The sequence below is a fragment of the Python bivittatus genome, unplaced genomic scaffold, assembly GCF_059951505.1.
Source record: "Python bivittatus isolate LINGU-HERP-01145 unplaced genomic scaffold, Pbiv_v1 ctg000070_np1212, whole genome shotgun sequence".
Taxonomy (NCBI): domain Eukaryota; kingdom Metazoa; phylum Chordata; class Lepidosauria; order Squamata; family Pythonidae; genus Python; species Python bivittatus.
Genome location: NW_028277034.1, coordinates 41,121,503 through 41,147,917, shown reverse-complemented (window position 1 = coordinate 41,147,917; position 26,415 = coordinate 41,121,503). Strand labels below are relative to the sequence as shown.

Genomic DNA, 26,415 nt, shown 5'->3' with positions numbered 1-26,415 from the left:
CAGAAGCCAAACTGGTAAAATTGTTCCTTGCCATCCTCCGCAACACACCCAAGAACGTACCTTATCTCCCTACCTTATCTTTGTCTTTTTGGAGATGAATTTGGACTGGACACACTTCCAAACAAAGCAAGACCTTACAGAAGTGTATCATTTTTATTTTCAAATCATGCCTACAGGGCTGAAAAGTACTCTAGGAAATGAAAGGTATGCCACATGCTATGTAGCAGGCATGTTGACTTATTTATTTATTTATTTATAATTACAGTGATATTTTAAAAATTATGTCAGATGGAGAAAGGAGGCCTATAGGCACTGCCTCGAGCGCGTTCAAGCACATTGGTGCTCCAGGACAGCACATCGCCTATCCATTAGTTGGCATTGCTTTAAAAACTGTGCACAACAGATTCAGAACGAGCACGTGCAAATGTGATATTTTCAGCTTCAGAATTCTTTCCTGATGTTAACGCACTGACCTATGATAAAGACGAATCACCTTCCCTTTGATCTTTTGCACGCTAATCCAGCCTGTCTGCTCTTTTCAAAGAATCTGGAGAAGAATGATTGGAATGGTGATCTAAATCAGCACGCCCGACGCTGCAAGGCTTTTTCTCTTTTCCCCTCTCACCCTCAGTCAATCCTCTACAAAGCAGGAAAACGAAATCTGTCCCGAAAGTCCGAGCTCCTCCAAAAAAACAAAACAAAAAACCGGAGAGCCAGAAACACCCCAGGCGCCCAGCGGAGACCGCCAGCCTAGCCGATCGCTCGGAGGGACCCGAGGATCCGTTACCCGCGCAGGTGAGTGGGTCCGACGCGCGCCACAAGCCCGACGCGCGCAACAAGTTCGGATGAGGACGCTTCGCGCGTGGCTCAGGCGCACACTGGCGGAGCAACTGGGGGCTTTCTCAGCGGTGAGGAAAATACTCTGGGCGCCCAGAGGCGTGTGCCGGGGCCCGACATCCCGGGGGAGCGCGTCGGCTGCAGGCGGTGGGGCCCTACCGGAGCGGCGCCGCCGGCTCTCGGCCCTGCTCCGTTTCCACCCGCCTCCCCGTCTTCAGAGGGCGGAGAGAGCCGGGGCGGGGGGAGGCGGGCAGCGGGGCCGGAGCCCCTCCCCGTTTCAATCGGGAACCTCCAGGCCGAGAGTTCCGCCTTTCCCTCCGCCCTTTCCCGGTGGCTGTTGCCGCCGCGCCCGCTGTCTGCCTGGGTCGCTCCTGTGGCGGCGGCCACAGCAGGCAGCATGGCGGCCGTGGAGGCCCGGGTGTGCGAGACGGCGGGCTGCAGCAGCGAGGCCAAGCTGCAGTGCCCCACCTGCATCAAGCTCGGCATCCAGGGATCCTATTTCTGCTCGCAGGTAAATCGCCGCTGCTCGGGGCGCTCTTCGCCCGCCAACGGGCCGAGCGCCGGGAGCTTCGGCTGCCGCGGTCCCCCGACGGGCGCCGGCCCCGCGGCCGCCCCAGCCCACCGTCCTTTCGGTTTCGAGTCTGTGGGTTCCGGGACGCGGGGCTCGCCTGCGCCCGGGGGCGTGTTGGGCGGCTGCTGCCCTCCCGAGGCAGGTGTGACTCAGGCTGGCTGGGCCCGGGCCTGTTCTCTGGCAGCCCGAGCACGTTTTGCTGGGAAGCGAGGATCTGAATTCGGAGGACTCCGTCCCGTTGCCGAAATTTCAGCATTTTTGCTAGCCGGGGTCTGTCCGTCTGTCTGTCTCTCAAAAGTTTGCCTTCTTTTCTTTCTTTGGTTGTTGCTAAGGGGGAAAAAGAAGGCTAAGGAACCATCATTCAACCTGGAATTCAGTAGAGCGAGGGACTACAATGCCCATTGTTCCCAGTGATGAGAGTTGTAGTCCAGCACAGCCAGCTCTGGTAGGGGGAGAGTGATCTAAAGTCCCAAATCTCTTTCTCACTGTCCCTCTCTCCCCACCTCCACCCCCACTTTTTATAGGTTTTTGTTCCCCAGGAGCTTGCTTGCATGTCAGGAGTGAAAAACCTAAACCAAGGAAAATATGTATTGTTACACATTACTGTTAGCAACAGGCCCCAGAAATGCTGAAGGACAAAGCACTCTTGTTTGTGTGTATCAGAATATTGCACTTCCATGCCTGACAATTTTTTTTTTCTTTCTTACTGGATCTGTCATCAAGATTCACAAGACAGATTTAGGGAGAAAAAGACTAGGGAGGGCTGTGTTCTTCCTGTCTGTCAACAAGTGATTGTTGTGGCACTCTGGATATTTTAGTTTATTGCAGAGGGGATTTTGCCAAAGCTTTTCATCTAAAAGCAGCCTAAGGGCTAGCGTTTTGCTGTTAACTGTATGTAACAAGTTTCTGCTCTGAGTTTGAGGAAAATCAGACCCTGGCACCAGAACTATTTTAAATTTTCCAATGTCTGGAGGAGGGGTGCCCTGGAATGCAATCATAATTAAAAGTGAACATGGGTGGCGTGCATTGACTTCACTTAATAACCATGGATTTATTTCCATAGTTCTGCTTTTAAAATCAGGTGAGCCTTCTTTTTTAGAAGAAAAATCTTTCTCCCTTGTTCCAAGTTCTGACATTTCTGTCCTCCATGTGGAGTATTCCTCTGAGTCAGCTTCAGCTCTTGGTGACTATATGGACATATCTATGTAGTTTTATTGACATTAGTAGAGAAGTGATTTGCCATAATTTTCTTCCAGAATGATTTTTCAATTTCTCAGCCTTGCCAGCAGTTCTGGGGTTTCCTGGTGGTGCACCATCCAGATACCATGCTGTTATTTGAAATTATCCAAAGTCAACCAGGTGTGCCACCTGAGCTGGGCTACGAAAATTGGGGGGAAGCAGTTATAAGGAACTGTCTTTTTTCCTACTGCAGATCATGTTCAGCTACACAGTAATGTAAGTCTGATTCATTTATCCTATTTAAGGATTCTAATGTTGCCTGCAGTGGGACCTGAAGCCATATTTTTATACACTAGAGAAGGCATAAAACATATTTTTGTCCATAAGAATGGCATGAGTGTGGAGTTTAGACAACTCAGGAAAATTTGTGTATGCATGTAGTAAATGCATGTTTTAAATGCATTGTATGGGTCTCTGTGGTATTCATGCAAATATATGTGTGGTAGTTTTTGAAAGAAGAAGAAGCCTTTTGCAATCTTCTTTGGTTTCATTTCACTGGCTTCAGTAGAGTTTACTTCTAGTTAAATGTTCAGGAGACTGCAAGATTAGACTCTGCTTCAGTTGGATTTTTAAGGGTTATGATGTGTTGAATTGATTTGGTTATTTTTCTTGAGAAATCAGTACAGGGAAACAAATAAGATTAAAAAAAAATTTTAAAAGGAGAAATCACCTCTGTATCATTAGCAAATTAATGTTTAATGATAATGCAAGTTGGGAGAAAAGGATATGGAAACATCTTTCAGTATTATGAGTATGTTTGCTTTTCTTGCAAAGATAGCAGTGGGGATAGTTTTACAAATGATGATGGAGAAAATCATGCTTGCTTTTTATAGAACTGTGCTGAAGAAAATATTTGCATAGGAGACCAGGTTGAATCAAGCATTCAGGATATATTTTTGAAGGATAGAAAAAGATAGGTGTGGAAATGTTGCACATACAGGTAGTCCTCGCTTAACAACCACAAATGGGACTGGAATTTAGGTCACTAAGTGATGCGGTTGTTAAGCGAATTATTGTGTGACCGCTTCGCTTAGGGACCACAATCGTGGCATCCCCAGTTGCCACGTTAAACAAGAATTGCGGGTCATTAAGCAGATGGAGTCCCAGGTAAGGAGCGTGGGGGTGCCTCGGGGGTGGGGGAGGCTCAGCACAGGCCACGTGCGAGTTGGGGTGTGTGTGTTACAGCACAAAGTCACAGCTGCCTCTGGAAGCCTCAGCCGCCCCAGCAGCATTTACAACTGCAGGGATGCTGCAACTCCCTCCACCCACCTATCTCCCCCCATCTATGCCCTTTTGGCTGCCCTGCACGTGGCACTCGGTGGCTGCGCTGGGGCTGGGGCTGGGGCTGGGGCCCAAGGCTTTCAGCAGTCTCAGCCAGCTGCCACCGCCCCCAGGCCCTGACGTCAGCCCCAGCGCTTCCACTGCCACTGAAAAATACTGCCTCAAGCCCCACACTGCTGGCCTTCACTGCCTTGTGCTGTTCCCCAAGCCATGTCTCTTGCTTCTTCCCCAAGCCATGCATCCCGTACCTTCTGGGGACACCAGCTTGCAGAAGGAACAAGTGGCAGTGGTGGTGCTGGGGCTGAAGTTGAGGCCTGGGGGTGGTGGCAGCTGTCTGAGAGGCCTTGGGCCTCTACTTCAGCCCCAGCGTTGCCACCGCTACCAAGTACCGCTGTACAGGGTGACCAAAAGGGCATAGATGGGGGGTGATAGGCGGGTGGGGAGAGTTGCAGCACCCCTGCAGTCATAACTGCAGCAGGCTGCCAAGCACCTGAATTTTGATCATGTGGCCGCAGGGGCGCTGCAATGGCTATTTTGGGCACTGGTCGTAAGTCCATTTTTTCAGTGCCGTTGTAATTTCGAACAGTAGCTGAACAAATGGTTGTTAAGCGAGGTCTCCGTGTATAAGGAATTCTTCTGCCCACCTTCTGTTGGTGCTGTGGAGCTGCCATTTGCAGAGGCTGCTCCAGGCTAAGGCAGGCTCCTGAAAAACAGGATTGTAGAAAAAACCACCTACATGCTGCCTTAGGGAATGTAGGACTTAGCAATGGTGGGATCTCCTCTCCATGATTTTGCTTGCTTTTTGTTCAGTGCTTCATGAAAACATTCATTCTTAATGGTAGGCTACAACCAGTAAGAGATGTGATGGTGGGTACTATCAAGCAGTGCTGTGAATGTTATCATTTGGGCTCCATGAAACTGTTTTTCCCTTAGGTTTGAATGTTTTGAGATCTTCAAATTTGTTTACTGTGCTTTTTACAAACTCATGTGCAAGCCACATGTATTTGCTACAAATGCCCACGTAGTCAGAACAAACACTATTGCCATAAAATACGAATGAGCTCCACGTTTCCAGTCCAAGAAATAAGATATGTTTTTAAAGTGCTTCCAGCAATATTAGGCTTATACTCCTATATGTAAAGTGGCTTTTGAACCTTATCATTAAAAAGAAATCCGATTAGTGTCTGCTATTTGAACTGAAGTACAGCGAGCTGTAAGGAAAACCTATTTTCCTTCATCTTTCTGCAGTATATGATTCATAGCCTGTGGAACTGTGTTATCCATATAAAGTTAGTCTGTTTCAAAGTATTGCTAAATTTGTATAATTTGCCTTTTTAGGAATGTTTTAAAGGAAGTTGGGCTACTCACAAGTTACTACACAAGAAAGCAAGTAAGCAAATATATTCTTTTGATTTTATCGTACTTTCTTAAGTTTACAACCCATTTGTTGGTGGTGACATCAAATACTAAAATCTAAATCTGTAATAAATCTGGCCTAGTTGTTATTGGGTTTGCAGCCTGAACTGATGTAGATCTAACAAGGGTTTGTAGGGGACTGAATGCTCTTTTGTATAAAACAAAAGGGGAAAAAAAACGTCCACATGTTGCACTGAATGATGATTTGCTTAACTATGGTTTGTTGAATTTACTCAATTGGCTGGGTTGATATGGTTGACAAATCAGAACAGCTGGATTCACACAACACAGTAAGCTATACTAAACACACCATATCATAGCTTAGCATGATGTACAGTGGTACCTTGGTTCACAAACTTAATTCGTTCCACGACTCTGGTCACGAACTGAATCGGTCACGAACCAAATCAAATTTTCCCATAAGGTTCAATGTAAATATGGTTAATCCGTTCTGAACCATATGTATTTTTTTTTTAACCACAAAAATATGAAACAAAGTACAGTACAGCATGAAGAGAGAGAACGCTAACCTTGCTCAAGGCGACTTCTGGAGTGGAGGACAGGAAGGTGGGTGGGGAGGCAGTTATTGTTTGGAGGGGGAGTCCCCCTCGCCTACAGGAAGCCACGACTACGGCAGGGTCGTGTTCGTCACCCGATGCGGAGTTCGCAAACGGAAGTAAAATTTTGTGAACGGTGCTGTTTTCGTGAACCGAATTGTTCGTGAACAGAAGCGTTCTTGAACCGAGGTATTACTGTATAAATCCAATCCAGATGTCAGGAAAAAAAGGGTTTAAGTTATCTTTTTCCCTGATACTTTTTATTACTATATAGATTTTCTTTATATTTTATGGAAGAGCATTCAGACACATGGGAAGCCACAACTGTAGCTTGCAGTGGTATAGTCATGAAAGAGATCTAAGGAATCTACTTTTGTCCCTTCCTTAAAATATTTCTCATTGCTTTCTAAATTTTCTGTGGATAATGTTTCTTGCACATTAGTAGGATTGTGTGTCTACATGGGACCTTGGGCTTCAATTTCTTAAACAGTTGTGATCTTTCACTGCTTCAGAAATGCTGCAAAATGTGGCATATTGAAAAATAAGTTCAGTGTGGTACAGAGGATTTTTGTAACTGAAAAATAAAGACATGGTAACATTGGCACAGTAGAGTTTTGACACTGTAAATCTAGGCATGTCCCCATTGAAAATGGGCAGAGAAAGACTAGGCCTATGCTTTTAGTGCTGGCTTGGTTTGATATCTTTCAATAGCCTTTCAGCAAAAAGAGTCCTCATATAAATAGTATCAGGGTTAGAGCAAACATGGGGAAAAAATTCAAGAGCTCTAAAGAAGAGTGGAAAGGAGTTCATCTATCTATATAACTTTTCAAATTCTGTTCTGATGTTTGATGAAGTTTCTTGATGATCAGTGTTAAGATCAGTATGATTTTGCTTTTGTTTTACAGAGGATGAGAAAGCAAAACGGGAAGTTTCTGCCTGGACCGTAGATGGTGACATAAACACAGATCCCTGGGCTGGTTATCGATATACTGGGAAACTCAGGCCACATTATCCACTGGTAAATAGGTGAAATAACTGAAATGTGTCACTTTGTTCAGTTTTTCCACCAATCAAACCACAGGAAGGTAATTCCTTCATGATAGTTCTCCCAGTTAGAGAACGTGATCGTCCAACTATTTTTTAAGATGTGTGGACAGTAAAACAATTTTAGTAATTATTTTCTCATAATGTATATCAGACAATTTAAAATACCCTACTATCCATTACAGGAAAGAAGGAAGAGAGAATTTTATAGAAACTAACAGATTATCTTATTTATCTTTCATAAATCAAGTCCAATTCCATGATAGCTTGTGTAAATTTAAATTTGTTAATCTCTAAGGTGCCATAAGATTTTTGTTTTTCTACTGCAGTAGGCTATCCCTTTTAGAAACATAGTATTCCAGTATGAAGAAGAACAAAGGAAATGTTAGTGAAATCTATTTTAGTGGATATTTCATAAGACAAGACTTGGGCTTTATTCCTCAAATATTTTTTAGCTTGGAAATGACTCTGCATATAAACTGCAACTCAGTTTGATGAGAACAAATCAGGTATTTTAAAATGTGTTTTTTGTAATAATAATAATAATTTAATCTCAGCAGTGCCATAATTTAAATTGATACTGAGTACTGCCACTGAAGAGGTCTTCCAACATCATATAGGCTCTGAAAAAAGAAGCATTTTAAGGGCCTTTCTAAACCTTGTGAGGTGCAGATAGCATAGAGAGTGACTAATAGTGTCTACTTGTATTGTTAACCAGGATTTGTTAAACATGGTTGTTGAATAAACTGTAGTAATTTGCTTTGAATGTAACATTAAGCCAAAATAAGTTATTTCTTATGTATATTGTACTTCTCAATGCCTGGGAAAGAGGATGTCAGTTTGCAAGTTATTACAAGCACAGAACATCTGCATGCCCTTCCTTTATCAGGAAATCAAGTCTGCCTCCCCAGTGCAACTAAAGATTAAGAAATCTCTGTCCTGACAAACTGATACATTAGAGCTGAAATAATTGCCACTATTTTTGTAAACTAATCTTTTTCCCTTTCAATAAATTTGGTTAAAGAAGACTTTGAGAATCTTACTCTCTGGTTATAAGCAGCTGCTAAATATGTGACATCAGGTATGAAGATTGTAAATTCTTCTGTATATTGCAGAATAGATCACTGTCATTCATATAATAACACCTTTGGCAGTTTGCAACATTAAGCACAAATGAGAACTCTCCGTTTATTGTCTTGCTGGATAAGCCTCTAGAAGATCTGGGATACTGACTCTATACAGGTGCTACAATTCTTACTGCAATGATCTGAGCTTAGTCAGTGTGCTATTTGAACTAGAAAACTTTTTTAACAGTTGGAGCAACAGGCTTTCTACAGTACTATCCCAACCCTTAAAGTCAAGGGCATGTTACCTTGTTGGGGTTTGTTGGTTCAACTCCAAAGGAAAGGCAACAAGACAAAAATGCAAATTAAAATGTAATTAAAAGCAATATGCATTTAATATTTTCCCCCTCTGTAACATTGAATATTACAGTTCAATAGAAGGTTTTTGGAAGGCTCACATAAGGCTTTGGGAACCACAGGTGGTATGCCACTGTTCAGAGTCATGGAATTCTGTGTTACCTCTAACATCCAGTTGTCAAACTCAGATTTCATGAGTATACAATTACTCCAGTAGCTACAAAAAGAAAAGATGAAATTATTTCTACTGAAGACTTGGTTATTGTCCAAATTTGAGTATTTGTTCATCATTTTTATTGGGCTTCATTGCTATAGCTCAAGATTCTTAAGGTACAGCCACCTCAGAGGAATCCTCATTAGAGGAAGAAAGACAGAATTAGGCAACTTGGATGCCAGCAGAAGCCTGTTCCCTAAAGTCTCAGACCAGAAGTTCAGAAGCAGAAACAGTATTTTCCATGTCTTCTGAGCCTGTAATTTAGATATCTAAGCTGGAAAAACTCTCTTGACTTCTAAGCCCAGTACAGTGTGATTGCTAGGTTTCAGAGCAACGTGTAGAATGGTGAAGAACTGCAAGACTTTAAAGATAGGCATCCTGGGAGGGTTACTTGGGAGACAGATTTCTCTAGAGTGCACCAAGCTTCGTGGAACTAATGATCCCCAGAGGAATGTAGTTGGAGTTCTGTGTTGATTCTTCTTCATATAAGTCTTGAGACGAAGGCAGAAAATTGCTAAGAACATTCATGTGCACTTGTCCTTGTCTCCAGTGCCTGGCTCCAGTCCAGTTTATTGTATTAAATTCCTGAATATCTATCTGTCTGGAGTATTGTCTTCCTCTGGATCTCCGGAATTATTTCTATACTTAGGGCTCTTGGACTGCACTTCTAGCTACTCTAGCTGCTATCTCCCCACTGCTGTGTCTCCTATTATCTGACACCGGCTTATCAAACTACACACTTGCCTTACAGCTCTTAGATAGGAGGTTTTAATACATGCTTTCATTTGATTTGAAAGTACCCATTTTACAGTCTGTTTTCTAGCAACTGTTACCCACATTCAGAATGACTAAGCCAGTGCTTCCCAATTTTTTTTCTTCGTTACCCAAAACTCAGGGGGAAAGGAGGGTGCTGGTGGGTGGATGTGTGCAAGCAAAGAGGGGCGCAGTGCATGCAAACAAGCGAAGTGGGAAGGAGGGCGCAGTGCATGTGAATGAAAGGGGAAGGAGGGCACGGTGCACGCGGGCGAGTGAAGTGGAAAGGAGGGTGTGCGTGCAAGTGAGTGGAAGGGGAAGGAGGGCATGGTGTGTGCATGGAAGCAAAGCAGGGAAGGAGGGTGCGGTGCATGCGAGCAAGCAAGTGAAGAAAGGCTGGGGTGGGTGGGGGAAAATTACCTGAGCAATTTGCAACCTCCCCTGCCAGCTTCCCCCTTTGTGGGAAGCCGGCAGGGAAGATTTCAAATGGTGATCATGTGACCACGGGACACTGCAACCAGTTGTAAGTGCGAGCTGGTTGCCAAGCACCCAAATTTTGTTCACATGACTGCAGGGGTGCTACAACAGCTGGAACTTTGAGGACTGGTCCTAAGTCCCTTCCTTCAGCACTTTGTAACTTTGAACAGTTGCTGAATGAATGTTCATAACTCAAGGACTACCTGAATTATAAAAACAATATCATTGAATGATTTTTATGTCATTTCAACAAATTACCAATTTTTAATTTCATCGATTTTCATCTTAATAGGAATACTTTGGGAGATTTTTGAATATATTTTAGTACACATGGTAATCTTTAAGTCAGTTTAAATGTCCCTGTTGTGAATGGGTTCATGTGTCATTAACCAAAGAAAAATCACTTTTACCCAATTTTGGGTAATTTACCCAAGTTTGGGAAGCACTGGACTAAGCTAATAAATATGTTTAAACAGATCTTAATTGTGCTTTATTTAGATGCCAATGAGGCCTGTGCCGAGTTACATTCAAAGGCCGGATTATGCAGATCACCCCCTAGGTAATTATAGGCATAGCACAACTTCTATTAGTTGAGCCTGTGCTTAATTTAAGCTGTGTTAACTATTTTTGTTTTCACAATGGGTGTGTATACAACATTTGGGTGTATTATGCAACAAATTTAGTGACCAGTTGCTTTAGAAAATAAGCCTTAAATAACAAAAAATCCCAAATGATATTTTCAAGCAGAGGTGGTTTTTGAATTTCACAATCTTGCATTCGCCATAATGCTTCTGTTGAGTAACAAACATTTAGTCACAATACTTTGCTAGATAACTTTGTTAAATGTTTTACTTATGAATGAGAAAAATTAGGGGAAGTTGAAATAAGAATGTGTCATATCCAGGGAAATAAGACATGTCTTATCCAAGGTTTGTTTTGCTCCTATCTTTACCTTTATCTTTTAAAATTATTTCAGCTATATTAGCAGAGTTTACATGCATAACCTACCATTCTGGAACAGAACATTCTGGTACAGAGCATTCCAAGACCAGAGTGTTCTAGTGTTTCATGTGAATAAAAGCTGATCCAGCCATATATATGAGATAAGCAGTGCCCTATTAGATTGCACCCCTAGCCCATCTAGTTCAGCAGTCTGTTCTTGCAATGGCCTACCAATTGCACAGGGGAGCCCACTAGTCTCCCAGTAGATGGCCTTCAGGGGCACTACACTGCCATCAGGCTATCAGCCATTAATCTCCTTGATTTCCATGAATTGGTCCAACACTTTTTTGAAGCCAGCCAAGTTGATAGCCAGCACTACATTTTGTGGTGTTGAATTCCAAAGTTGAATTACACATTGCATAAAAAAGAATTCCTTTTTTTATCCAGATTATTCCAAGATTCAATTTCATGGGTGACTTCTGGTTCTAGTATTTTGAGAAGGGGATGTCCTCAATCTTGTGCCTTCTCATTTGCCTCCTTTCTAGACTAAAAAGCCCCAAATGTTCCCCTTTCCTCATAGGGCAACTGCTCCAGCCCCTTCATTATCTTAGTTGGTCTCCTCTGAACCTTCTGTAGCTCCACTGTATTATTTTTGAGATGTGGCACCCAGAACTGCACACCAGATGTCACACCATTGATTTATACTGACCATTGATTGATTTGTGAATGCTCTGGTAGTTTACTGGAAGTAAATCTTCCAGAATTTTTGCATACAACCAAAAAGAAACATACGTTTGTTATTAAAATTTATTGTAAATAGGTACTATTTCCCAGTATAATATAATGGTTAGAGTCTGGGACTGGGAGGAACCAGATTTAAATTCTCACTGAACCACAAGGTTCTCTGGGTGATTTTTGAACAATCATTATCTCTCAGCTCATTGTACCTCATTGGGTGTTATTGTTGGGATAAAATAAGAGGACATCTTTATATATGCTGCCTTCGGCTTTCCAAAGGAAACATGGGATATCAATGTATTAGTTGTCATAATGGTGATAATGCTTCCTTTTAGGTATGTCTGAATCAGAACAGGCCCTTAAAGGAACTTCTCAGATAAAGATTCTTTCTTCAGAAGATATAGAAGGGATGCGAGTTGTGTGTAGGGTAAGTTGATACTGCACAACATAGGTTAAAAGGAAGTAGAATCTAAAAAGGAATATCTTTGCATGCTTAGCTTGAAAATGTAATTACTTAAGGATATTTGTTCCACTGAAAGTGTTTGTCATAATGAATAATTTCTGTTTCTTTGTCTTGCAGCTTGCTAGGGAAGTATTAGACGTTGCTGCCATGATGGTGAAACCAGGTGTGACCACAGAAGAAATAGATCATGCTGTTCATCTAGTAAGGATACTTCAATGAGGTTCTGTTTTTGTTATTATACATTAAAGTATAGGTACTATGTTTAATAAAGAACAGCTTACTAATTTCCTGCATAGTTAGGAGTGCCTATATAACGTTAGTCCATAGGTCCCCAATATTGCATGTGTAGCATAGGGCACTCCTGAGACTTTTCTGCGAGCCTGACAGGCTCTCTGTTCTACCTGTCTTCAATTTTTTCCTGATACTTATAATTAAAAAATAGGAAGCTAATATCACGTGTATTTCCCAAAATGCTGTTGGGTCCCAAATAGGTCCTAGAGGCATTCTTTGAAAGAAAATTGTGGGGGCTGCAGCCCTGTGCTTTGTTGGGAAGCATGCCCACCTGTCCAGAAAAAGGTATGTTGAGTTGGTAGAGAGTTTCTTGGGAGGGTGGAAGGAGTGATGGAAATGAGTTTTTTTGTGATTGGTCATAGTCTCCATGACAGTCACTTTGTATGAATTTCCATAACATGGTTACAAAATTCCAACTGACCCTCCAGGTCTAAGAAGATTGGAGACTGAAGATTAGCCTGCCAAATACATGTTTATAAAACAACTAAGTGCAGGGATTCCAAAGATTGCTCATCAACTTCTGTGCTTCTAGGCCCTGACTTAGAATCCTGCTGCAGTTTTTAATGAGCATTCCAAAATTTCCTCTCTTATCCACAAATCTAGTTCCATAAACAATACTTGTGGGAATGCCATTGCTACTTACAGTAAAATCCTGTTTACGTCACGCTGTACTAGCATGTGTATGTAAGCAAGTTCCAAGGAGGTTGTAAATGTTTAAGTGCAATGCCCATTTTAAAAGTGATCTTCCCTCCAATGAAAGCAGTAGTCGCTTTTTATAGGCATGATCTCAGAAGGGTTTCAGGCTTACACATTGCTGCAGCATTAAGCTGGCCTCAAATTGTGAGAGAATTTAAAGGAAAGTAAAACTTAGAAAGACATGACAGCCTATTTGGATTTATGTAGGACTTCCTTGGAGAGATTCACATAAGTTAAGATAGTAATATTTTATTATAGATTAATATTATCATTCTTAAAGTGGACATAATATGACTAATGATAAGACAGATTCCTGTTTATCCATTTAGACTTCTTCCCTGGTGTCTTCAGTCAGATCTTGCACTGATCTGGATGCTGAATCCAATGATCCCAATGGAATCCCTTTTCCAAATCTTTGATTTTATTATTCTTTTTATTAGAAGATAGCAACAAACTAGAACTTGCCTATCTGTAAATTATGACAGAGCAGAATCTTGACTGGGAGCTTCTTGGTTCATAACCAACTCTTCATATTACCTGCTGATAACTAGTGGTAGACATTCTTATGAATTATTCCTGACTGTGTTCTATGGAAGAATGTAAAGTGGAATAGTTGTTTGCAAAGCCTCAGGTAAAAATCTGTGCTTCACAGAATTTTTCAGGATATACACACACATACACACACACACAAACACACACAGATACACAGACACACACATATATTGTGGGGGAGATGGGCGGGGGAGAAATCCAATAAATAAATAAATAAAATAAAATAAATATCTGAAAAGCTTGGTATTCTAATGAGCACTTGTTCCAAGGGAGAGATTATTTGTCTAATCCTATATGATTGATTTTAGTCCATCTTTCAGATATTATGCTTGATTAGACTTACTACATTTATTGATACTTCTCTTCAAAATATTTTTGAGTGAAAAGCCTATTTTAAATTCTTTTTCAGGCATGCATTGCCAGAAATTGTTATCCATCACCACTTAATTATTATAATTTTCCCAAGTCTTGCTGTACATCAGTAAACGAAGTGATCTGCCATGGAATTCCAGACAGGCGACGCTTACAAGAGGGTGATATTGTTAATGGTAGGAAACTTGAAATAAATATTTTCATAGGAGATACGATTTTGGAAGGATATCACCATTGGACAGAGCGTCTATGCAAATATCTGTCCAATGGTGATATCCTTCCAAAATACATTGTTTGTTTTGCTTTGGGGTTTACCAAACTCCAAAACAGATGCTTTATTCTTGATGATACCTTCAGAATTCTGCTGGGGAAGCCTGTTGATCTTTAGTACATTCATCTTCAATTTGGCTAGTTGTGTACAAAGTGCAACTGATAAGTTCTTTTTGTTTCTTTAATATAGCTTTTACAGTTGTGCAAAATTAGAGCCATAAACCGTATAGCAGGTCTTTTCTAAAATTTTTCTCTGGACCTCCCATTTAACTGTGCCTCTTTTGGCTATCAGGCATTTTGACAGGAGCCTGAACAGAAAATTATTCTTTTCAAGCATGATTCTCACCGAGTTCTTTTTAGGAAGATTTATTGAGTTGAATAGAGAGGTATAAGAATTTCAGCAGGTGAACTCTTTCCAGTTTAGATTAAATCTTTCTCCATGTACATCATGACAGAGACTTCCTCATTTTCCTGTGAACCGGCAAGGAAGCAAGCGTCTTTGTGGAGAATGGGAATTTTGTAGCTGGTTGTATATATAACAGTCTCTTGAGTGTTTATCAGTCTGAAAAATAAGTAATGCATTGCCATAGCAGATTGTAAATTTATAGAGCTGATATTATGGCTGTTTCTTCAGACGCCATTGGTAGTCACTGTGAGAAACAGAAGCTTTTAGTCTGATCTAACAAGACCTTTCTATTTTTAATCTTTGACAATTCTGCACTAAGCAAAGAAGTTTGGGTGGCTTGGCTATCCTGTTGTTGGGATAGCCTTTTATATTTTCAACTTATTTTACAATATTTGTATGCCATCCATTCTGCAATTCTGCTGAATCAGATCTGAGTCAACAACAGTCACCTTGCTGCACTTTGGACCAGTTTCAGTTTCTGAGTAGTCTTCAAAAGCCCCAAATAAAACACATTACTTCAATTCAACTGTGAGGTGGTAAGGGTAGGATGCCAGAAATGGTTGCATTTCATTCTCCAGCTACAGCTGGGCAAAGGCTTTCCTGGGCACAGTCACTGTCTGATGTTCTAGGAGGAGCTTTTAGTCCAGGAGGACCCCCAGATCCCAGACTAGATCCTTCAGAGGAAGTATAACCCCATCAGACACTAAATATGAAATTACACTGGCTCTAGCCAATTTTTGGATAAGCTGTCACTCTGTCTTGCTGGGATTTCATCTGAGTCTAGATGTTTTGTCCCATCTAGTTCCTAGCAGCCTCCAAGCACCACACAGCACATCTATACAGCTGGGTATCATCTATATGCTGGTGATATCCTACCTCAAACTGATGGATTATCTTTCCAGTGGTTCCATGTATATGTTAAATAAAATGGGAGAAAGAGAGCTGAGTCCTGGGGCACCCCACTCTATGTTTTCTGGGTTTGTTATGTGTTTTGTATTTGTTTTATAGCCTTGTTATGATTGCAAAAACAAATTAGGAAAATGCAGTGTTCCTTTTGTTTCTTGTAGTGGACATTACTGTTTATCGTAATGGTTATCACGGGGATCTCAATGAGACATTTTATGTTGGAGAAGTTGATGAGGGCGCAAAAAGATTAGTTCAGACAACGTATGAATGCCTAATGCAAGCAATTGATGCAGGTAAGAGCTTTTTGCAACCTGTGGCTTTCATGACTTAGTTTCCTTTCATGTATCTCAGACAGAAGTTCAGTTAGATTGAGTGCTGCCTCCCTTAAGGAGTCTCTGTCAGTCAACGTGCAGCACTGTTCCAAATTGCTATGGAAGGCTGTAATTTTATTCCATTTGGTGAGGATGAATGGCTTATTCAAAGTGATTAATTTTAATAACATAATAAATGGCTTAAATTAAGTTTCATAAATTGATCATTTTCAGAAGCTCTGGTTAAACATTAATGGAATGTCAAGTTTCAAATTTTTTGCTGGACATCTGACAGTTGCAGTCTGTTTATCTTGTAGATCTATGTCTTTGTATAATGTTGGTGACAAGTTAGAAGTGCTTTGAGGCAGATAATGAAAATGAATTAATGTAACATAAGATTAAATTTAATAATTTCTCTAGGCATCCTAAGCTTTTAAAATGATTATTTACTGGATGCATTTCAAATTCTCCAAAGTCCAGTCAGTGAGCTTTAATGGTTGACTGCATAACAAAAGCATAGATTAAACTGATTATCAAAGTTTCTTCCCCTGGAGCTTTCGCATTTGCAGGGAAAACTAATACTCATATTTAAACAGCATAGAGGGTTTTTTCCTTTTCTTTTGCCCAGGGAATGATTAAATGGCTGGGTTCAACATTATGCTCAGTTTTTATTGAAAAATCCATAGTGGGCTAATTCACAAATAATGCTTTTACCAACATTTAAATCCTGGAGAAAACCAGAAGAAACTCTCTTCTCTTAAAGCACAAACATGTCACTTGTGGTAATTAAAAGAGAAAGAGAATTAAAAATATTAAAACTCTTAAGGAGCATACAGAAGAGGATATATACTTGTCACGATGTTGCTCTGCCTACCTTAAACTTACAGTTTGAAGGCTTTCTAGCTCTTCCCTTTTCCTGCCTATAATAACCACACTGGTTTGCAAAACACTATTAAAATGATGTTCAGTAAAGCCATCATATTAAAATAGGTCTCTATAATGCTAAGCTATAAACAACAACTGGGTTCATACATCACCCTAAGCCACAAACTAACATAAGAAGAGCACCTAGGCTGAATCTGGCCAGAGGTCCATGTTGTCAGTGTTCTTGTCAGTGTTCTTTGTCACATAGGGACCAAGCAAATGCATTCAGGAGGCTCACAGACGTAGAAGGGGAATGATAGCCCTCTTCACCAATTGCTCCCTAATAGTTGGAAAGGGTGCTGCTCATGATTTCAAAGGTAATATAACAGCTGTCAAGTCTAATAGCTGTTGCTAGCCTGATCCTCTATGAATTTGTCCTTTTTTAAATTAAGTTGGTGGCTACTACTACCCCATTGGATAACAGCCATTCCACAAGCAATGCAAACTGTATTATGGCTTAATTACAGCCATAGAACTAGGGTCTGAAAACTAGAAATGATACTATCTTTGGTGGGCAGTTAAGTTCTCTGCTGGACAGTTATCCAAACTTATGCTCCCCTAGAGTTATTGAGTTCAAACGTTAACTTTCCATGTGTCCAAATCTGAAACTCTTATATTTGAAAGTACCGAATCAGGGACTTCCTTCGTTTTTTCTTGTCGTAAATTCTGAGCACTTGTGTAATCCTTTGAGGGACAACATGCACACGTGCAAACAAAGAGAATATGGTATTGTATATAAGTGCTGATCTTTGTTATGCATTGCTTCGCAGTAAAACCTGGTGTACGGTATAGAGAATTGGGAAATATTATACAGAAACATGCTCAAGCCAGTGGATTTTCAGTCGTTCGAAGCTACTGTGGGCATGGGATTCATAAGCTTTTCCACACCGCTCCCAATGTGCCGCATTATGCCAGTAAGTACAAGCAGTATCTGCTGTGGGTGGTGTTCTGCTAGTAATCAGTAAGCATTACTGTTTTGTATGTATCTTTAGCGGATAATCTTAAAAGACAGTGAAGTTGGTATTGGAAGAGACATTCAGATATCTGGGTCTCAGTCTTCGGGGGCATCTTAAAATGGGCTGGTAAGCAGACAGGCTTATTTTATGATCAGAATACTGTGGTCAGCACCTTAACTGACTGAACCAGTTAATATTGTTGTAGATGCATTCTTTAGGGCCAGCTCCACAACAACGCATTTTAGGAATCTAAACAGTTCATCCTGCTATCCCATTCTTTGCTGGTCAGCCAGCCTGCCTGCCTGCCTGCCTTTTCTCCTTATCTGTTTAATACAGTGGTACCTCGGGATACGAACTTAATCCGTTCCGTGACTCTGGTTGCAACTCGAGTTGGTCTCAAGTCGAGGTAAAGTTTCCCATAAGGTTCAATGTAAATACGGTTAATCCGTTCCGCCCTCCGAATTTGGTCGCAACCTGAGGCAATTTTCTCTTCAGAGCCTTACTCCCGCCAAGCCTGCTCTGCATTTTCTTTGGAGCCATGCTAACACGCGCACCAAAAACCTTCGCAAAACACCGCAAAACACACCACAAGCCTCACCGAACGTCTCCTTGCTACCGCGACCTCTCCCACAGGAAGCCGCGACCGCGTGGCAGCAGGGAAAATGGCTGCGGATCCGGTTTGTAAGTAGAGGCAAGTTCGTAACCCGAGGTAAATTTTTCCTGCCGAAGCTGGTCGTAACCCGAAATGCTCGCTAGTAGAGGCGTTCGTATCCCGAGGTACCACTGTAATTCAGATTGATTGGTGGAAGTGTATCTCAGTAAAAGATGTTGAGAATGATGGTTAGTAAAATGAGATTGCATGGCTATCCTGTTGTAAATCTTACAACCAGGTCAGATGTCAGGATGTCAGGTGTAGATGAAGGATTTTATACTTGTATAAATGCTATCTTTATGGTGACTGTAAATACATTATGAAGTTGTATTGATTTTATTGAATGTTATTTTTCCTTTTCTTTTAGCTTGAAAATTTTAATTGTGGTTGTACCCATTATAGATACACTTTTGGTTTGTTGGTAATGAAAAATTTTCCAAGCTGCCAAGGCCCTTTTGGGCTTCATGTGCCTGGTTTTCCAAGGGAGGAGCTATGTATCATCTCAGAAGTCCTCCAGTCATTGCCCCAAAGTTGTAGAGCAGAAAGGGAAAGATAACTGGAGAATAATCATATTATGTTTGAATGTAATTAAATGTACATTAAATGAAATCAAATTTAGATTTTGTCCTGGGCCTGTCCCTTCCTTTTTGAGATGTGACTAGAAAAAAAGGATACATTCCTATTTTAAGTTATTAGATTAAAAAAAGAATAGCAACTGCTGCTGAAGATTCAGTCATTTATAAGCAAAGAAAAGGTAATTGAAATAATGTACTGTAATTGAGATTCCAAAGAGTTAAAATAATAAACATGCCTGTCTCAACAAGTGAGCAGGTGCTTCCCTGAGGAAGGGTCATTCCACAGACCGAGCACTGCTAGTGAGAATGCCCTAGCAGCCACCTGCTGTAGCACCCAGAAAGTACTTCTGATACGGATTTTAAAGTATTTGTATTGGCTACGTATTGTACAGAAATGTGACTGTTGGTATCACAACAAAGGCTTAGAATATGCTCTCCTGCACGGAATACTTACCTTTTTCTCAGGTATATATGCCTATAGCAATACCTGATAAAATAATAAATCTAGATTTTTAAATCAGGGTTGATTAAACAAGCCATAATGCCCTGGTTCACACATCATGCTAACCATAAAGTGTAGGGTTTTATATATTAAGGCAGAATAACCATGTTACGGCTTAGATGTTAAGGCATGTATGGATGGCATTTGGTGGCTTGATTCTCTATTAATTCCCATGAAGAGACTCCGCTGGGCACATTGCCACAAGCCACGTAACTCCATATAGATCCTCTTTGCCACTGATTAACCAGGGAGGAGGTAAATGGCAACCTCTTTCCTTCCTTGCCTGACCTGGTAGGAAAGTATTTGCTAAAGGCTAAATCCCCTTCCCAGAACGAAGAACGAGCATTGCTGGTTCATTAAGAATTCTGAATATTTATTATATATGGCGAAGTCACAGACCCAGAAGAAAGTTGGAAAGGAAAAGAAAAGGGAGAAGGAATGAACAGTTGCTTTTGGAAGAGGTGGATCTCTATCAGCTATTCTCTCCAGTCCAGATCTCACCCAAGCACGTACATACCAGACCAAATTTATACAGGCCAGACCTTAGTCCAGAAAAGAAAATATGATCTGTAGCACAACTAGGCTGATAGATTCTAGCTTGAAATCCAGATTTGCTGGATACCTAGTTGCTGTTGGTCGGGGCTTTGCTCTTACTGGATGAGAACTATCCTCCCCTCTTGTAAAAGTTCACCTGAGGGGGTAAATCAACTCCCTTGTTTGTCCGCTCCTTACTTGATGGACTGGTCCTTGCAGTGGCTGGACTTCTTGAAATAAAATTTTCCCACATTTGTTACAGATAGAATCATGGCTTCTTTAGCCATACCGTAGTTCGCTTTAAGACTATGTTTATACAGTCCAGACTGAGAAGTGACATGTGGATATGTCTCCCACATTGTCTATATTTTTCCTTAAAGTAGGGGAACAATTCAGGAAACAATGGATAATTGTTTTGAAAAGGCCAGGCTAACTCCATAGCTTGACATTTTGGGGACTGTTAAATATTTGCCTCGGTTTGATGTAGATTTTTGTTCATTTCTTCACTTGGCACAAAGAACAATGTGGCTGCATGGTGATTTTTTTTTTTTTAATTGGAAAGTGAATTCAACAAGTCACAAATAAAAAAGGAGAAAAGGAAACAAGAAAAAAAATTATAATGATATACAAAAAAAGAAGAAAAATAAAAATCAATAAAAACATTATTAAGAAAATACTTGGTTACAAATTACACTCTTTCCTCTCGTTGTGCCCCTGATAATTTTGTCAGCAAAGTATCTCTTTTCCAGTCTTGTACCAGATTTATCCTTGCAGTTGTCAACATGTATCTTTATAAGTTATAACATTTTTGTTTATTTGTTCTGGAATTATTCCTATTAGAAATATTTGAGCTTTCAGTTCAAATTTTATTTTCAGAATTTTCTGTAGAGTATTGTATATTTCTTTGCAGTACTTTTGTGTTTTTTTACAGAACCACCACATATGATAAAATGTTTCTTCTTTATCAGGATACTTACAACATGTTTTGTTGCATGATTTATATATTTTTGTGATTATTGACAGAGCTATATGTCATCTGTAAAAAGAAATTATACCAAATTTCCCTTAAATTATAGCTTTGGATAAATTTTATTGATTTTTCCATAATTCTTCCCATTGTTGTGTTGTATTTTAATTGCTTTTTAAAAATGTGTATCCACTTTATCATGCAGCTTTTTACCTGTTCAGTCTCTGAGTTGTATTTTGGTTGGTTGGTTGGTTGGTAGGTAGGTAGGTAGGTAGGTAGATGTTGTTGTTGTTATTATTATTATTATTATTTTATCTGCACTCAATCATTACTGATTCTGCGGCGACTGCCTGGACGAGTCCCTGCAGTTTTCAAGGCAAGGTGTTTCGGAAGTGGTTTGCCAGTGCCTCCTTCCTAGAGCAGAGCCCAGCTGGCAAGCGCAGGAGGCGGGGTTTCCTTTGCTTTGCACCTTTTTTGGGCGTGCGTGGTTTCCGTGCTACCAGCAACTGCTCTCGTCTCCTTTTTGCAAGGCACCGCCAGCATTTTTCCTCCCACCGGGATGAGAGTACCCATTTATCTACTCACGTACGTTTTCGAGCTGCTGGGTTGACAGGAGCTGGGGAAGAAGCAGGCGCTCATTCTGCTGCGTGAAGCTGGGCTTGAACCGCTGAAGTGTTGACCATTTCTGGACGGCAACTTTCAGCGTCATTAAGCTGATGCGCCACCGCGTCCCATAGATAGATAGATAGATAGATAGATAGACAGACAGACAGACAGACAGACAGACAGACAGACAGACAGACAGACAGACAGACAGACAAGCTTTCAATAAAACTTGAAAATCTCAGCTGGTACTTTCGTGTCTAATCTTCTGCTGGACTGAATCCTAATTGGGGAGAGTCAGAAACTCTCAAATTTTGCTAAGACTAGTAGGTGGCGCATAGTGATTTTTGAATTTCATTCATATTTTGCCTTAATCTCTCAGTATTTCCCCTTCTGAGTCACTGCCAGTATTGAAACTGAGTCTGAAGTTAGGACCTCAAACCATGGTTTGTGGTGTCTGCACTTTATTCTATCTTGAATTCACAAGCTATTGTCAGCCTGGTTAGGCTATTGGCGACTTCAAAATGCTGCCCGTGAAACTGGAGTAGAAGCTGAGCAGATGGGAGAAGAATGGCAGGCTATTGTCTCCAAAACATACTTTGTCAGGTGCTTTTCTGGAAGGTCAAGCTACAGTATAGCGTGCATTCTTAACTTTGGTTAGCAAAATCCTTGCATTACCTGACAGAAAGATGAGTTCATCTTACACAGAGATAGCTGTTGAGGACCTGCTTGCTGGCAAATATTAACCTTTTGTAACACCAAGCAGGGCTTTTCTCTCTTTTTTCCCCTACCCTTTCTACTTACCTCTTCCGCTCATCCTATCTCCATCCTATTTTTTCCTTTCATTTTGCTGTTTCTGCAGCTCATAACACAACATGTGCGATTAAACAGTTTTAAGCAGTAATTATTACATTGTTTTTTTGTCCTGACCCTTCTAAAATATATTTAGCAAGTATATACATTCACTTATGTAAGTGTAATATATGTATTTTATTTAGTTAGTTATATGATTTATGTAGCCGCTCATCTCATACAAGTGACTCTGGGCAGCTTACAAGAATTAAAAACACAGAAAAACCCATGACATATAACCCCAGGCACCCAAGGATAAACAATAACCCCACTCACAGAAAAAAGAGCACATCAACAACAGTGTGTATACATTTTATTTGAGGTGGGGAGGAAATCATCAGAACTGATTTTACCTAGAATTGGCACCTACATGTGAGAAAATGGAGATTGCACAGAACTTTTGTCAATTTGTTTTTTCTTTCTACTTTTTGTTTTGGGTGAATTGTTTTATATCTGGATCCAGCTTTAGACAACTCTATTCAAAGTACTTTATAGTAGAAAGAGGGTTTTTTAGTATATACAACTACTGAATCACTGTGATACGTTAGCATTGCCTTGTGTTTTACTCCGGTCTTGTCTCTGAGAACTGATCATCTCCTGATAACTTTTTATTGTACTTTTCAGAAAATAAGGCTGTTGGGGTAATGAAACCTGGCCACGCATTTACGATAGAACCAATGATCTGTGAAGGTAATAAGCAGTTATGAATCTAAGGGGTTCTACTTCCAACTAGAAATTCCCTGATGTTAATTTGACCAGGAGCTATATGTATGAACATTTCCTAGTCACTGGCGAGCCGTCACACCTTGTAAGCAAAGTGTATTCCAACTGTTGGGTTTGGTATTTTTGTATCATCACATCTCGTTTTGAAGACACAAAAGATTGTATCCAAGATTGTTTTTATGTTGTGTCTGAACTACCTTACACTGTCTTCTTAGTGAGATCATACTAACTTTCAAGAAATCTGTAGTAAGCAGTTTGCTTTTTAAAAATCTGAACAATTGAATTATTAAACACACACTTGAGTTTCATGTTTGTAAAATAATATTATAAGAGGTCATCATGTTAAAAGAGTCTGAGGTGGCTTTTTTTCCTTTTTAAAAAAAAATATCTGTAGGCCATTTTTGTGCAATCATTAAATTTCAAAGCATCTTCAGATATAATAATTGATTTGTCCCTAATATGCCAACCCAAAGTTGTAATGCAAATCTTCGCTAAGTTAGTTAGATACTACACAATAAATTAGTTTTCACATTTTCTGGGAAGCAGCATCTTTCATAATGGATAGATTTTTTCCCCCAATTTACTCTTATTTTATATTGACATAAACCATTTAAATTCCACATATTGGCATATATTGGATCCCTTTGCATATTTTTTCATAGAGATGATTTGTTAAAAAATATAAAAGCTGAGTAATAAGAATGTAAGGAAGCAGAGACAATAAGGATATGGACTCTATAAGAGGTCTATATTTCCAGTGGTCTGTGTGGTAATACCCGGAGTAGAATATGTGAATGAATGTTGTACGGATAGCAAAACTATTCTAATGATCAGTGGACTGGGGATCACGTTCTGCCTCATGCTTATTAAAATAAATGTTGGTACTTGGAAAAACACTAGCATTAGCTAGAAGATCAACCTGGGCTAAAAGAGCATTGTCTTCTCTGGGGACTCTCTTTATTAAAAAGTACACTCTGAACAGCACCAATAAATTTTCTTGTATGATTAGGATCATTTTTAGAGGGTGGGGAGCAACTGCCTCCCAAAATAGGGAAGGAGGGAACCATCAAGCATCCCAAATGATTGTAGGGAGAAAAGAACAGAAGTAGGTAGAAGAGGTAGAAGCTTGTCAGCCTTATTATATTTCTTCTAGAGGTGATGATTAATGAAGAGCTGGCCAGAATGTTTATAAATATAAGCCATATGCCTAAATAAAAAGCGGAAGTTCAACCTTTTCCTTGTTCTAACTTTTCTTTTAAAAAAGTAATCAGTTGATGAGGCTGAATCTGTTGGGTTATGTTCATGCTCTGTGTTGAATCTGTTTTTGTTGTGTTCATTAGGTGGGTGGCAAGATGAAACCTGGCCCGATAGCTGGACAGCAGTTACCCGAGATGGCAAACGGTCTGCTCAGTTTGAACACACGCTCCTAGTCACAGATACTGGGTGTGACATCTTAACCCGGCGGTTGGATAGCATTCGTCCTCATTTCATGACCCAGTGCTAGTATAAGCCACACGGAGAGCTTGAAATGAGCATCTGTACTATGCATTTTACTAATGTACAGGATGAAAGGGGGATTTTATCACCTGTTTTCTTGTCATTGCCTATAGGTAAGAGAAATGCAAATCTGCATTGTACAACTTGGAAGAGTCTGATGCAGAGGACCCCAAAACTGTTTGAACTTTTTAAAAGAATTTCCAAATAGCACCCCTTTATTCTCCTTTCCACCCACCAAAACAAAACAACAGCAGCAACAAAAACAAAGCTGGGCTTCAGATGATTTTGACACTGCCACAGTTGTCAGCTGGTGTACCTAAGACAACTTTTTCACGGTGAATGTGAGATCTTACCTAAGGTTTTGAACTTTTCTTGTTCCAAAGGCAACCCCTGCTTAGCTTGTGCTGCAAAGGCAGTTTTAAACAGGCTAGGCTTTCATCTGTTTACAACTCAGAGGTGGCATTATATACTATGAAAATGAAACTAGTACTGTGTACTAGTCCCTTCAGAACCTTGTCTGCCTTTCCTTGTACCATTTTGGTTGCCTCTCGTAATTGTACATAGAAGTACAATAACCACTAGTTAAGTGAAGAAAGAGTTTGCCTTTACCCAGTGGGTCTCTGTGAAAAGCCGTGAAGTGGGGCAGGAAGGCCAAAATTACTGAGATCCTTCCTGGTTTGAGCTTTTACCAAATTGTAGCTTTAAGATGGGTAGCCCTTGCCAGCCAACAAGGTTCTAAAGTTTCACTGGTAGAAAGCTGTTATTTTTAAATTGAAACAGGGAAAAAAATGGAAATACAGAGTTCCTGTTCACCATGCATATTATATATGGTGACTTTATATGACTTCATTGCCATGATCAAATGTTTGTCCACTGTAGGGACCACTTGATATCAGTATAATTTCATCATGGTGCCCTAAATGATATTTTGGCATTGTGGCATGCAGCTGTCAGGAACTGGATCAGTAATGGCTACTTTTAGTCCATAGCAACCCAAATCAGCTTCACTGCAGATTAGAGAAGAAAACCTTTGCCAATAGTGATGAGAACTGGTCCACAAACAGGAAAGTAAGATATAATGCCGTGTGTTTCCCATGGCAAATTTTATCACGTAATTTTTTTTCTGAAATGTTCTTAGGCGTTTGACAAAACAAGGTGTATGTACTGTTCCAACCAGCCAATGTGATGCTTCATCAAAAGGAAGATGTTGTAGTAAAGATAATGCCTTTGAAAGGTGCAAGAATTGGAGAGCCCTGGAAATCATTAATCTTTCCCCAAAGGTCCTTAGACCAGCAGCAAAGGTGATAGTGTGATAATGTCCTCCCCACCCCATACTTTATATGAGTTTGTTATACAGATTTACTGCTGTTGATGTCAGGGAAAGCATAATTTTGTTGGCCAGTGGCTGTTCCCATCTAGCCTTGTATTCTGTAATGAGAATGATTTTTCAACCACATTTTTGATTCTGGTGCCTACTTCATCCATACAATGTTGAAGTGCAGAAATGGAAATGAAGACAAATAAAAGTCATAAAATCATGGGCATAATATGTTCATTTCTGTTCTGTGTGTTATACATTGTTTGTTGTAAAATAATTTAAGGGGTTTAAATGATCTTGGCTTATTGTTCTTTGGAGGTTTAGAACCTAAACCTACAAATAACCTATTTATAGAGAGGAAATTAGAAGTCTGGATGGTTGGCCTAGAGTTCTCTTTTTTTTGTGAAGAAGTGCAGTTGTGACAGGGCAGCTCAGTGAAAGTACTATTGTTGTCCCGCAGAGTCATGCTTTGCTCATTCTTCATGTGCCTAAAAAAGGCATGGGTGGGGAAGAATAGGCTTTAAAGAAGCTGACTCCAGAAGAGTTAGTGTAGCA

The 26,415-nt window shown here is 40.4% G+C and overlaps 1 protein-coding gene across 1 annotated transcript; it reads left to right on the top strand.

Moving 5' to 3' along the window:
- The first annotated feature begins 1,143 nt into the window (after nucleotides 1-1,143).
- METAP1 (methionyl aminopeptidase 1) lies at nucleotides 1,144-26,091 on the top strand. The gene is made up of 11 exons (XM_088133035.1): nucleotides 1,144-1,348; nucleotides 5,267-5,318; nucleotides 6,807-6,919; nucleotides 10,309-10,369; nucleotides 11,826-11,917; nucleotides 12,071-12,154; nucleotides 13,902-14,040; nucleotides 15,608-15,739; nucleotides 17,452-17,595; nucleotides 22,947-23,012; nucleotides 24,386-26,091. The coding sequence occupies exons 1-11, from the start codon at nucleotides 1,235-1,237 to the stop codon at nucleotides 24,547-24,549; spliced, it is 1,161 nt and encodes a 386-aa protein (XP_087989161.1). The 5' UTR covers nucleotides 1,144-1,234; the 3' UTR covers nucleotides 24,550-26,091.
- Nucleotides 26,092-26,415: the final 324 nt, after the last annotated feature.

Bases quoted from the DNA above. Each gene is read 5' to 3' on its own strand.
- METAP1 (XM_088133035.1), top strand. From the start codon at position 1,235: ATGGCGGCCGTGGAGGCCCGGGTGTGCGAGACGGCGGGCTGCAGCAGC. The intron at 1,349-5,266 runs GTAAATCGCCGC...TTGCCTTTTTAG, and splicing joins GATCCTATTTCTGCTCGCAG to GAATGTTTTAAAGGAAGTTG. The intron at 5,319-6,806 runs GTAAGCAAATAT...TTTGTTTTACAG, and splicing joins GTTACTACACAAGAAAGCAA to AGGATGAGAAAGCAAAACGG.